At 41.6% G+C, this 13,419-nt stretch overlaps 1 protein-coding gene across 10 annotated transcripts in view; it reads right to left on the reverse strand.

Moving 5' to 3' along the window:
* SLC22A15 (solute carrier family 22 member 15) overlaps positions 1-13,419 on the reverse strand; it is an 82,306-nt gene that overhangs the window by 24,570 nt on the left and 44,317 nt on the right. For 9 of the 10 annotated variants that reach the window (XR_004042215.2, XR_004042217.2, XR_004042216.2 and 6 more), the window contains exons 5-7: positions 10,854-10,983; positions 5,420-5,635; positions 556-696 (exon numbers count right to left, since the gene is read on the reverse strand). Coding sequence is in view for 7 of the 10 variants with exons in the window: in XM_060300823.1 (XP_060156806.1) it covers positions 556-696; positions 5,420-5,635; positions 10,854-10,983 (487 nt within the window). In the remaining 3 variants the exon portion in view is untranslated. The remainder of the gene's footprint in view (positions 1-555; positions 697-5,419; positions 5,636-10,853; positions 10,984-13,419) is intronic. The other variant, XM_030869142.2, reaches the window with a different exon arrangement.

Raw genomic sequence — 13,419 nt, forward strand, 5'->3', positions numbered from 1 at the left:
TCAGACAGAGAAATACAAATATCATATCACTTATACATGGAATCTAAAATATGACACAAATGAACTTATCTACAAAACAGAAACAGACTCACAGACATAGAAAACAAACTTATGGTTACCAAAGGGGAAGGGCAGGGAGGGATAAATTAGGAGTTTGAGATTAGCAGATACAAACTACTGTAGATAAAATAGATAAACAACAAGGTCCTCCTGTACAGCACAGGGAACTATATTCAGTATCTTGCAATAAACTATAATGGAAGAAATTATGAAAAAGAATATGTATATGTATAACTGAATCATTTTGCTGTATACCAGAAACTAACACAACATGGTGAATCAACTATACTTCAATTAAAAAAACCCTACATAATAACTCATAAACTTGAAGCCCAAGAAATAACACTAAAAAATGAATTCTCACTGTGTTTGGTCTGAAAAGAATTCTAATCACCATGGAGTACTTAGCGGATTCTGCATATGGACAAAGATATTTATGTATGTTAGTGTGTGTGCGTCCTCTACATGGTGCACTTCATATCCACCCATACTCACCATTTTTGGTTAATCAAGTAGATGCAGATAGGGTAAGATGGAATCTCTATGAGGCCAGACAGGGCCAAGTTGGCATAAATATTTCCACCTAGATCACCTGCACTGAGAGTTAGGCCATAATACACCAAGCTGCACACAAACCTGCAATTGGGGGTGAAAAACAAGAAAGACAATGAAAAAGCCGATAAGAATCTACCAGAGAAGAGTCAAATCCTGGTTCAGTAATGCCATCCGGCTCAAGCAGTAAGCCTGACTCTCCCACTAAGCTTTCTATCCTAATATAATTCCTATACTAGGACAAAATAAAAAGTAAAGGGGCCTTGGAAATGATTTGAGCTACATCCAGATGCTCTATAAAGCAAAGGTGTGGCCAGCTCCTGACAGAGGAGACACCGCTTGTGCTTTCGTCACACTTTTCTGCATTTAAATGAAGACAGTGACTCTATTCTTACTGTGTTTAATTCAACAACTTATAGAACACTTGCCCTAGGCAACTGTGATATTATCGAAAAGACTCTAGAATAAAGAACTCCCAGAGAGAAAGCCTACAGAGGATGGTGTTGAGAACAGATGCTGATTAGTGCCTGGGTTACCAGCGGGTGGCCTGCAGGCCAGGGTGACAGGGACTCTAACCCCTGACCAGGTTCTCAACCCCTCCTGGCACTCAGCAAGTGCATATGCTATAGACGCCCAGAAAAGGAAAGAGAGGACGAGGGCCATGGTAGAGGCCGGCTCCTCTAGGATGATCAAAGCCCTGCATCTATTTCTGTACGCCACCGCCGAAACACTGAGGGGGCGCCTCCTAGGAGGCAGGCATTGTGCCAGGCACAGAGCCCACGTCCCGCAGCCCAGGAGCTACGCTGGAGCAAGGGCCATCCGGAATAATAGGAACTTCTTCCAGAGTGAAGGGACTACAGTAGCCCCTGCTTATCCGCTGGGGATACGTTCCAAGACTCCCAGTGGATGCCTGAAACCTCAGATAGTACCGAACCCTATATATACTATGTTTTTTCCTAGCCATACACCTATGATAAGGTTTAATTTATAAATTAGGCTCAGTAAGAGAACATCCGAATTGCTGGCATGACTACTCTCGTGCTTTGGGGCCATTATTAAGTAAAATAAGAGTGACCTGAACACAAGCACTGAGATACCGGATAGTTGATCTGATAAGAAAGACTGTGACTAAGTGGCTAATGGGCAGGATATGCTGGACAAAGGGATGATTCAGGTCCCACATGGGATGGAGCGGGAGAGTGCGAGATTTCATCATGCTACTCAGAATGGCCTGCAATTTAAAACTTATGAGTTGTTTCTTTCTGGAATTTTCCGTGTAATATTTTCAGACTGCAATTGACCTTGGGTAACTGAAACCACAGAAAGAAAGCAAAACCTTTTGTGCCTAGGAAATTGCAGTATTAAAAATAAAACAAACTAGAATAGAACGAAAATAAACCCTGACTAGGCTTTGTTAATATACAAATACATTTCATAAACCATAAATTTTTTAAATTAATTTTTATTGCAGTATAGTTGCTTTACAATGTTGTATTAGTTTCTGCTGTACAGCAAAGGGAATCAACTATACATATACATATATCCCCTCTTATTTGGATTTCCTTCCCATTTAGGTCGCCACAGAGCATTGAGTAGAGTTCCCCATGCTATACAGTAGGTTCTCATCAATTATCTATTTTATACATAGATCAGTAGTGTATATATGTCAATCCCAATCTCCCAATTCATCCCGCACCCCCTCCTTTTCCCCCTTTGTAAACCATAAATTTCTATACAAATAGTAAAAGACCTGGGCTTCGGAAGTTCATTAGTTTTTATGTTTTTACAATTCATTTTGACAAGTGTTTATTATGAGGAAATTCCCATTTGCTTCTCTTTTCCTTAGAAAAAGTCCAACGAGCTGCAGCTATGATGAGACCAACAGGAAAGGGAAAGCTTTCTTTCCGTCTCTGACAGAACAGCAAAATGGGCCAAATGCTCTGGGCTAGTAAGAATGGACCACAGGAACCAAGGAGAGGGATGGGGAGGGACGACGGACTCCTGGAGCTGGCCTGCTTAGTGACTCATCCCTCTCTGGCAAATTAGCCCAGGCAGCAGCTACTTCCCATTACTTCTTCCTGGGTGGAGCTGTCATTCATATACTGAGGATGATGAGCAGAGTCATAGCTGGGACGTCACGGGTAACGATGCAAGGTGACACTGAATTTTCTGTTTTCCCTGTCCCCGAGCACTTTGCCTGTAAGCAGCAGGCTAGACAACTTAAAATATTTTCCTGAAATACTTAAAAAATCCTTTCCATCTGCAGTAGAGACCCCCCCGCCTTACATAACGCTATTCCTAATGTGCTGTATGTGTTAGTGTGTATCTATTCTGCATTTAAAATAGAAATCCCAGTGAAGTAGTCCAGCAATGGAAACACACATACATATTTAAACTAAGTTGTGAAGGTAGCAAGTAGGGCACAAATAAACAGAGCCAGTTCAAGACACTAGAGGAATTGAGTTACCAGCTGGGGGTGAGAGAAAATGGGGAGAACATGGGCAAGGAAGGCCTATGGTCTCAGACTCCGTTTGCAGATTTCTTTGCTGGTAGAGTTGGTCGTTGGGATGCATAATTACAGCTATTCAAATCATTTCAATCCTGTTTATGGGCCCCAAACAAAATTTAAAATGCTTGCGTAATATTTAGCAGTATATTTAGGGCATCAAAGAACTATTTAAAAAGGCACTACTGTGGGAAATAACCAAAGGAACAGATGTTAAGCACAGAGGTATAATTTTACTCCCCAGTTAAGGTTTTCTTCAATGACAGATCCACAGAAAAGATTTTAGAATTTTATAGCATCTTCAAAAAGAACGGCAGTATGTGGAATGACACTGTCTCAGTTATCATGTATTTTAACATTCTGAGCCCGGGGGAAGAAGTTTATTTGAGAACAGCTCCTTTGGCCGTGTAAGACATAAAATAAACATAAACATTCTCCCTAGCTCTAAGTCTAGTTTGCTTTTCTGTCTGTCTGTTTTTTATCCCCTGAAGGCCAGAACCCCAAAGTTAATATTCCTGGAAAAAACAAAAACTTAAAAACAAGAAGTAAATAACCCCTAAGAAAGTAGATACTTCCTTCAAGGCAGAGGGTTTGACTGTCTACTTGACATGCAAATGCAGTTTTATGGAGCCTTAAGTACCTGAACATACTTTGTAAGGATTTCCTTAGTAGCTCCTACGCTGTATTGTCAGGTTTGGCTTTAAAAAAACATGAAATAATGCCATTTGCAGCAACATGGATGGACCTAGAGATTGTCATACTGAGTGAAGTGAGTCAGACAGAGAAAGATAAATATCATATGATGTCGCTTATATGTGGAATCTAAAAAAAAAGGGTACAAATGAACTTATCTACAAAACAGAAAAAGAGTTACAAATATGGAAAATAAACTTACGGTTACTGGGGGCAAGGCGGGGAGAGGGATAAATTGGAGATTGTTATTGACACATACACATTACTATATATAAAACAGATAACTAATAAGGACCTAACTGTATAGCACAGGGAACTCTACTCAATACTCTGTAATGGCCTATATGGGAAAAAAATCTAAAAAAGAGTGGATAATATGTATACGTATGACTGATTCACTTTGCTGTACACCTGAAATTAACACAACATTGTAGATCAACTATACTCCAATAAAAATTTTAAATAAATTAATAAAGGCTCCCTTAATCTCCATGCCTCCGAACTTGTGTCCTTCATTCAACATTTCTTATGCATCTGTGATATTCCAGCACTAGGCTGGCTCAGTGGGGACGGTGGCAGCTGATGTGACCTGGCCCCTAACCATACAGGTGGTAGCCAGGGTTTGGTCGGGTGGGAAAAGAGAATCAAGATACAGAAAACTATCTTGGCAGCTTCTTATTCTCAATATACTGTTCCTTTTAGCTTTATATATACAATTAATTTGCTATAAAATGACTCTCCTCTTTTCCCAAGTGAAAAATATAGGATTCTATGCAGGCTTCTTGCCAAATACAGGCAAACCATAGCACAACAGTCCTCTAGGCCAGTAAATATGATGTTCGTGTCCAATCCTGGACCAAGTTACATTTACGGCACTTTAACAGAATGAATAATATTAAAACCTATGGTACTCCACAAATTCTAGGTATGAACCATCCATTCCTCCCCTTTCCACAATTTAATTCTTTAAATGGCACAATCTTGAACCATTCAGTGCGATTTACATTAATGCAGAGAACATTTTGAGGGCAGGTCAGAATTAGCCAAACTAGAAACTCGGGTTCAGAGAGGACTAATCTGTTCATTCACTGACTTGCACATATGGCTTTGAGGCTGTCACCTCACACTCCAAGGATCTCATTCCCACGAGGCAAACGTTCAGCCCACCTGTTGACTGAGTGAGTGGGGTTGCCATTAGAACGTGCTATCTAAGTGCCTGAGGCCAAAACCAAGGGCAGGTGCCTCCAAGTCCCCCTTAGAAAGTCTTCTGTCTCTGGTGTGCTTCCTTGCTTTCCTTTTTTTGGAGTGGGGAAGGGGGACCTAAAAATTTACATTAAATACCTCATAAGCAAAGATGTGCTTCTGACATCTACTTCTACAAGTTCAGTAAACCTGCCGCCAGGCACCATCATTTCCTCCTGGAAGGGGAGAATGCTGAGAAAGCACAGGTGAGCACAACACCTAAGCTGGGGGATCGGGGGAGGCTTATTTCTCTGAAAACAACTTCAGGCTGAAGAAAAGAGTGAAATTTTCTGTAACCCTGAAGAAATAACTGACTATCAATAACCTGAGCTGCAGATCAACAGAAGAGCCCTTAGAGAGAATTACCAGATGAACATCAGGGTCAGAGTATGCCCCAAGAGGACCCGGTAGCGGAACAGGTCCAGGACACTTCCCGTCTCCCTGCAGCTCCTGTTGTCCGGGTGTGTTAGTGAGAAGGTACACTTGAGCTGGCGGTTCCTCTTGGCGATGAGGTGCAGCGCGGCTTCAGCCTCACGCAGTCGACCCTGGGAGTATAACCAACGAGGTGATTCAGGAATGAATCTGAAAGAGATGTCATCAAAGGCTGTATATTCGTATAGGTACACGTGCACCAGAAGGAGACAAATCACCCACGCCGTACGTGGTCCCCAAACCACAACCGGATTCCACGTTAGGTCTAAAGCTTAACTCTCCCAATGACACGTGGAAGAGAGAGAGGGCTGCTGTCAACAGCTGCCATCATTAAATGATGGCCTCCTTTACGAATGGAAACCAAAAACACACTCCCAAAATTGCAGTAAAAAAGTAAACAGCATGCATTTACTTTTAGGTAAATGTTAATATATGAATGGCAAGTTAAGTTTACAGTACTGAGTAATTCTTCAGAAAGCATGTGTCAGAGATATGGCTCTAAATCACAGCCAAGTGTTGTTAGAATAATACTGTAGAGTGGGTTTTTAAAGTTCTGAAAAAGCCTCACAAAGAAGATTAAAATCTCTATTATCCATCAGAAAAGAATTTTTAAGTGTTTTCAACACAGTGATATGTTATTAAAAAGGTAGAGATTATTTTAAAGCTACACATAAAAATGAAAAAGGGTTTATCACATCTCAACTACTTTTGAGCTTTAAAGCTTTAAAATACTACAATCAGGGGCTTCCCTGGTGGCGCAGTGGTTGAGAGTCCGCCTGCCGATGCAGGGGACATGGGTTCGTGCCCTGGTCCGGGAAGATCCCACATGCCGCGGAGCGGCTGGGCCCGTGAGCCATGGCTGCTGAGCCTGCGCGTCCAGAGCCTGCGCTCCACAATGGGAGAGGCCACAGCAGTGAGAGGCACGCGTACCGCAAAAAAAAAAATAATAAAAGTTTATTTTCTGGTTAACTACTCCAGTTCCAAAACAACAGTTACTTCTTACTATAGCCACAAAGTACTGAACATTTCTATTGCCACTGATACCTTTCAGCAGTTTCAAGACTTAGATATTACGTATCTTTTCTCCTCTTCACAGTTCTGCATACTCTTAGAGGACTTTTCAAAAACCAAAGGGTGGCAGGAACATGGAAGCCTTGTTTACAAAACACAACATCAAGTACCTTTTGATCTAATCTGATATTATTTTCCTAAAATGAAACTTGCATGAATAATACTAAAAAAGGCTATTTAAGGTGCCTTTCAGAACTCCCCATGCCTTTCAGTAAGGATAGTGTTGGCAACAAACACCACAGGATTTGGAACTTCACGGACAGCCAGTTCATCAATAACCATTTACTGAACACTTTCATTTTGTATGGAGCAATGTAATAGGTGCTGAGAGGAAAGACACGGAAACAAAAAAGCAGGCATTTTCCCAGGAGTCCTGCTACTGGGGAGAGATTATTCATGTACAACATTTGGTTGTCAACAAAAGCAGGAACAAAGGCCTCTACAACATCCTGAAAAATTCTTTTATTTACTTTTTCACTGCTATCTGATGATTGTTACTAATACACAAGTGAATAATCAAGTAAAATATTGTTTTGTTGGAAGTTATGTCTGCCGAACATCACTGGATCCACTGGCCCTGTCCACCAGCCCATATGTGAGGTACCTATGTAAGACTACCTGATCAAGTCTAAATACAAATAAAAAGAATATAAGACTAGTGGGGTGAATAGAGAGAGTATACTTGGGATAGAAATATAAGTGAAATGCTAGAAAGTCTATGATAGTAAAAGTGAAAGCTGAGGAGCCCTAAGAGGAGTGAAAAAGGACCAACAAGGAAAGAGTCAAAATATAGGAAGTCATTATTATCTTTGGATAATTTAAGTCATTTTTCCCCTTCCTATTAAGCTTCTCTGTGTTTTCAGAATTGTTTATAGCAATAAAAATTACTTTTAAAACTATATAAATCATGTTTAACGATGATATTTGAGAGATATTCAGGTTTTGGAAATCTGACTCTGAGTTAATAAAACGATTTCCACTTGGGAAAGGGTTTATCTGGATTAGGTAAACTTAGGACCTGATATTTCTCCACATTTTGAGAAGCCTACAAGCTTCTCAGTAACGAAGCCTCACCTAGTTGGACAGATTTGGGAATATGAGTTCTAACACACGCTGACTGCACGTGCAAAACAGTAAGACATGTTTTTAAAAGAAGAAGCAGGCCCTTGAACATGCTGCCGGCTACATGGTGCTGTACTCACCTTCAGAAGCTACAGTGCTAATTTAACAATGAGGCCTCTGCTCGAAAATGTCCTGTGAATTTCTTTAAAGGTGGAAAACCTTTGTAAATTAAGGGGGCACTGGTTTCTAAAGTAAAACTATCCAAATTCAAGTACTGAGAAAATAAGGAATTTTTAAGCTAAGTCATAACGTCTCTAGTAAAACAAACAAGTTATGTCTCTAAAATAACACGACTTTTTCTGATGTTGCTGATGGCTAACGCAGGCTAATTCCAAAGGCTTTTCGTGCCAACATCTGCCCAATGGATACGAGGCGTCTCCTGTGTGGAGGAAGGCCCAGAGCTCTGGAGCTGGGGGAAATGCAGCTGAGCAAAGAGCCTGTGCTATCAGAGAGCTCCTGCTTTATAAAGAGGACAGGCTCTGGGTGAGGCAGAGATAAGGGGCCACTTGAAGGGTGCCAGTTTAGTGCTGCAGAATTAAGAAAAGAAAGCGAATGACTGGAGGTCTGACCTGGAAAAGTGCGGAGGGGGTGGCATTTGAGCAAACTGGGAACGCTATTAACTAATAAAGAAGAGAGATGGGGAGGAGGGCGTTGAAGCAGCCGGCAAAAGCACTGAGTAGGACACACGGAGGCCGACAAGCCTAAGCTGTAAACTGGAACAGAGAGCAGCTTAGTGCGCCTGGAGCAGCATGTGTGAGGTGGGGTGGGAGGGAAACTGGAGGCCGACTGCAGCAAGCCTTACTTTCTAGGCCTGATGGAACACACATACATTGTGATTTCACATGCTCTTTTCTCTGCTTTCTGTTTTTCATGACCTGAATTAATTTCCCAGCGAGTCAATGTCCCCACCTAGCACTAAGCAGTAACAGACAGACGACACATTCTGAAAATGAAAAGCGGAATGGCTCGGATCATCCAGTGAAGTCACTCTGCTACTGAAGGAGAGATGAAAGCCAGCCTGATTAAGAAGTATGTGACTTACTAAATATTTAAAAAGAAAATTCGTGGGAACACTCTTTTTTTTTTTTTTTTTTTTTTGCGGTATGCGGGCCTCTCACTGTTGTGGACTCTCCCGTTGTGGAGCACAGGCTCCAGACGCGCAGGCTCAGCGGCCATGGCTCACGGGCCCAGCCGCTCTGCGGCATGTGGGATCTTCCCGGACCGGGGCATGAACCCATGTCCCCTGCATCGGCAGGCGGACTCTCAACCACTGCGCCACCAGGGAAGCCCCGTGGGAACACTCTTGCACTGCTGGTGGGAATGTGAATTGGTACAGTCACTATAGAGAACAGTATGGAGGTTCCTTAAAAAACTACAAATAGAACTACCATATGACCCAGTAATCCACTACTGGGCATATACCCTGAGAAAACTGTAATTCAGAAAGAGTCATGTACCAAAATGTTTATTGCAGCTCTATTTACAATAGCCCGGAGATGGAAACAACCTAAGTGTCCATCATCGGATGAATGGATAAAGAAGATGTGGCACATATATACAATGGACTATTACTCAGCCATAAAAAGAAACAAAATTGAGCTATTTGTAATGAAGTGGATGGACCTAGAGTCTGTCATACAGAGTGAAGTAAGTCAGAAACAGAAAGACAAATACCGTATGCTAACACATATATATGGAACCTAAAAAAAAAAAAAAAAGGTCATGAAGAACCTAGGGGTAAGACGGGAATAAAGACACAGACCTACTAGAGAATGGACTTGAGGATACGGGGAGGGGGAAGGGTAAGCTGGGACGAAGTGAGAGAGTGGCATGGACATATATACACTACCAAACGTAAAATAGATAGCTAGTGGGAAGCAGCCACATAGCACAGGGAGATCAGCTCGGTGCTTTGTGACCACCTCGAGGGATGGGATAGGGAGGGTGGGAGGGAGGGAGATGCAAGAGGGAAGAGATATGGGAACATATGTATATGTATAACTGATTCACTTTGTTATAAAGCAGAAACTAACATACCATTGTAAAGCAATTATACTCCAATAAAGATGTAAAAAAGAAATGAAAATTCGTTGATCTACTGATATTTATATGAATGCTTATTAATTCAAGGAACTATACTAGGAACCCATTTATTCCAAAAATTTACAATACACAAGCTAATAAAATATGGTTAATTTTCCTTTCTAATAAAATTATGTCACTCTATTTCACATAACTAAATTCATTTCATAAATTTTGCCTTTCTAAATATACATTAACTATTTCTACTATATTCATTTTTGTACTTAACAATCCTCTTACTTTCAAAGAGAGAATGAAAACAGATTTCAGGCCAATTCCCACCAAATCTCAGTTAGTAGAACTTGAATAAAGGATTACTATATCAAATCGCTATCTGAGTGAAAATTCTATTACGGGTATCTCTCACTTCACAGAAGAAAGGTGGTACCATTGGCTGAAAACTGTATTTATCTCAAAGATTTTAATGATTAATATTAGAGCTCTGATACCTGAGGGGAGAAAACCTTTCAGAAGCACAATAAAACTTCTGGTGAAATAGGCCTAAGTTGGTGGCTCATCTTACAGCCTTTAGAGGACCATGGTGTGATACTCTGGATGAGTTTTTTGTAGAACCCTTCCCTGACCAGGGCATCAACCTTTTACTGCTTTGAGTCCATGCACTCTAAGGATTTCTCCCATATCTGAGTATCTTCCCATGTCCACATGAAGAGGCCCTGAAATTACACTCATCCGTGGGATGAAGAGGTGTCACTATATATTCAATATGCACAGATTGCTCTATAATATCATACCTCAGTCGCACCCCTAGCACGTGATCTGACCAAGTCTGAAGATCTTTCAGCTTGAAGCATTAGGTTAAAAAAGAAATTGGTACCCTCCATTGGCAATATGAAGGTTAAAATGCACTCTACTGAGAGGTTACTTTAAACAAGGGATACCTGCATTCTGAATTAATTAAGCATCTCTCTTCCCAGGAGCTGCCAAGCATTGGAGCGCTTGCGGAATTTAGTTCTTCACCAAAGTCAGTTCAGGCAAACTCCTGAAAGGGAATAACGCCGCTCATTGACCCGCATCCTCTTAAGACATTCCTTCTGCTTATTAAATTAAAAGTCTAAGAGGAAAAACTACTTACAAAGATAAGAGAAAGACCACTGTTCCCTGCAGGTTAACCAGAATGGCTAGGGTTCTCCAGGAGCGGATGAAGTATCCCAACAGGGCATACTGGGCGATGCCGACTGCGAAGAAGAGGCCACCGATCGACCCTAATTCAGGAAAAGAGACCTGTTACTGGTGAAAGGACCACCTGCAGCCCCATTTCCAACCCAGGTCACGGAGTCAATCCCTTCCTTGTGAGATGTCAGCAGAAAGAAAAACCTACACAAATATGCAGGATCAGATGATAAAACTAGAAGAGAGGCCAGGAAATTAGTGGAAAAGAAGGAAGGACAGATGAAAAATACAAACCACATGTGGTCAAGATGAATTTTAAGGGCCTGCCCAAGTGCTTTCTGCATTGATGTTGTGCTGACATCCACCTGAACTTGTGGCTGAAGCTTGGAAATATTGTTTGCTACATGGCGGGAAGGTTTTTAGGTCATGAGACTATGAAAATGCTGGGACTGCATCTTTATCACAGGGGCTGTCCCTGAAATCCTTATCTTAAATCACAACCTACTCCCCAGTTCTCCCTATTGTCCTTCTCCACTTAATTTATCACCATCATATATATCACCATCAGTTATATTTGTTTCTTGTCTGTCTATCCCAAGTAGAATATAAGTTCTATGAAGCGTGAATTTTTGTCAGCACACTGACAGAAAAAACATCAACTATGGGGTTGTTAAGGATCCTATGGTTTTTGAAATAAATGCTGAATGGGTACAAACCCACTGCCTTGCCCAATATACTGGCAAATTCTATACCTCTGACATACTTTCTGTACCTGCTACTATTAGTAGTACTTAAATCTATCGCTATTTATTTATATCATAGCTACTATTTATCGAGTATTAAGCCTTATCCATACATTGTCCTATAATGCAGGTACCATTATTAGCCATATACAGCCATATAGCTCAGAGAAGTTAGGTGCCACTGCCTAAAGACACAGGGCTGTGTGTGGCCCAGACAGGAGGCGTTGTCCCCTGGTCTGTCTGACTGGAGAGCCTGCACTCTGTACCGTTCCCCTCCCCGTCACCACCCTTCTGGGGAAAGGCGGGCTCCTGTGGGCATCTCACAGCAATAGGACTTGTTACAAGAACTTTCTACAACAATCCTGTAAGACAAATGTTTCTTTTATTCTTGTCCGTAGATTATTAACCTATAACAAAAACAATGCCTTGTATGCTGTCTGCCCTAGTGAGGAAAAGGGGGACGCAGAAGGGAAAGCTGCTGTGACAGCAAGTTCAGTGTGCTCAGAAAACCAGTCAGACCATGTGGTCCACTAAGTAAGGGAATGCGGACTTCCATTCCCTGTGATTTCCCTGGAAACTTAAGATAATCAATAGCTATTACAGGTTCATTACAGTGCACCGAATAGCACCTGGTTTCCAAGAACAAGGGTTTCTGTCATTGCTCAGAACAGTCCTGAGTACTCAGTGCCCATTGACAACAATGTAGGCAAAAAGTCCAGAGACCACAGGATGGGACCACTTCAGAGGGACCAAGTTCAGACCCCAGTTCTGCCACATGCTGCTGTGTGACTTTAGGCAACTCACTAAATGTCTCTGAGCCTCAGTTTCCTTATCAAGAGAAATAATAATATCTACTCCAAAGGGTAGTTATTGGTTTCAAATGAAACAATGCATGTGGTACAAATGTGAGGACGTTATTATCGCCCTACTGTTAAAATGGGTATAGCCCCTTATATCCATTAACCTCCCCCAAAAAGCCATCTGGAAGCCTCCTCTACCTAGCCTCCTCTATCAATAATTATAAAATAAATACTGTCTACCTAGCACTCCTTTCTAATTCCAAGAACGCTTTCCCTTTTTCAGAGAGATGACCTCCCCATACTTTACCCCTGTGGTTCAAGCCAGGGCTGCCAGTCATGGGCCTCTTGCTGGGACCATCAGAGCTCCTACCAAGGATTTTAAATACTGGACGTGGTGGTGAAACCTGAGAGCTGCTGGGCCCCATCCCTGACTGAGCAGAGGAAGCTTCTCAGAGATGATGGGAAACAGAAATGAGATGCATCTGACTTCCGGGTTCCAGGTATCACAAGGGCCTGGCTCTTCTGTGGTTTGGTTGTGTTAACCAAATGATTTCCCTTTATACCTAAGCTCATCACAGTTGAAACTCTGTCTCAGAAAGACTTGGGATCAACTGGATATAATGGATGGGAGGAAATGATTCAAAGGTTCTAGTTTAATGGCTTTAAATAAAAAGATTACATTACTATAGAGAGAGGTCCCAGAAGAGGATGGAGATTTTAGGTAAAAGAAAGCAACATGTTTAATTTGAGGTGCCAAGAGACATTCATATCTAATATCCAGCAAGAAGCTGCACATGTATGCCCCGAAATGACAACAGGGATAAGGTGAGGATACAGGTGTGGTAAGGCTCTAGGTCATTTGGTTAAAAAATTTAATTAGAAAAAAAAGAACACTTCAAATCACCACTTTTGCACATTGTAATTCTGGAGAACCATAGGTGGTTGTGTAACTGTTTATGGGCGTTTGGGTATTTATGCCTATTTT

The sequence above is a fragment of the Globicephala melas genome, chromosome 1 (assembly GCF_963455315.2).
Source record: "Globicephala melas chromosome 1, mGloMel1.2, whole genome shotgun sequence".
In the NCBI taxonomy this organism is placed as follows: Eukaryota; Metazoa; Chordata; class Mammalia; order Artiodactyla; family Delphinidae; genus Globicephala; species Globicephala melas.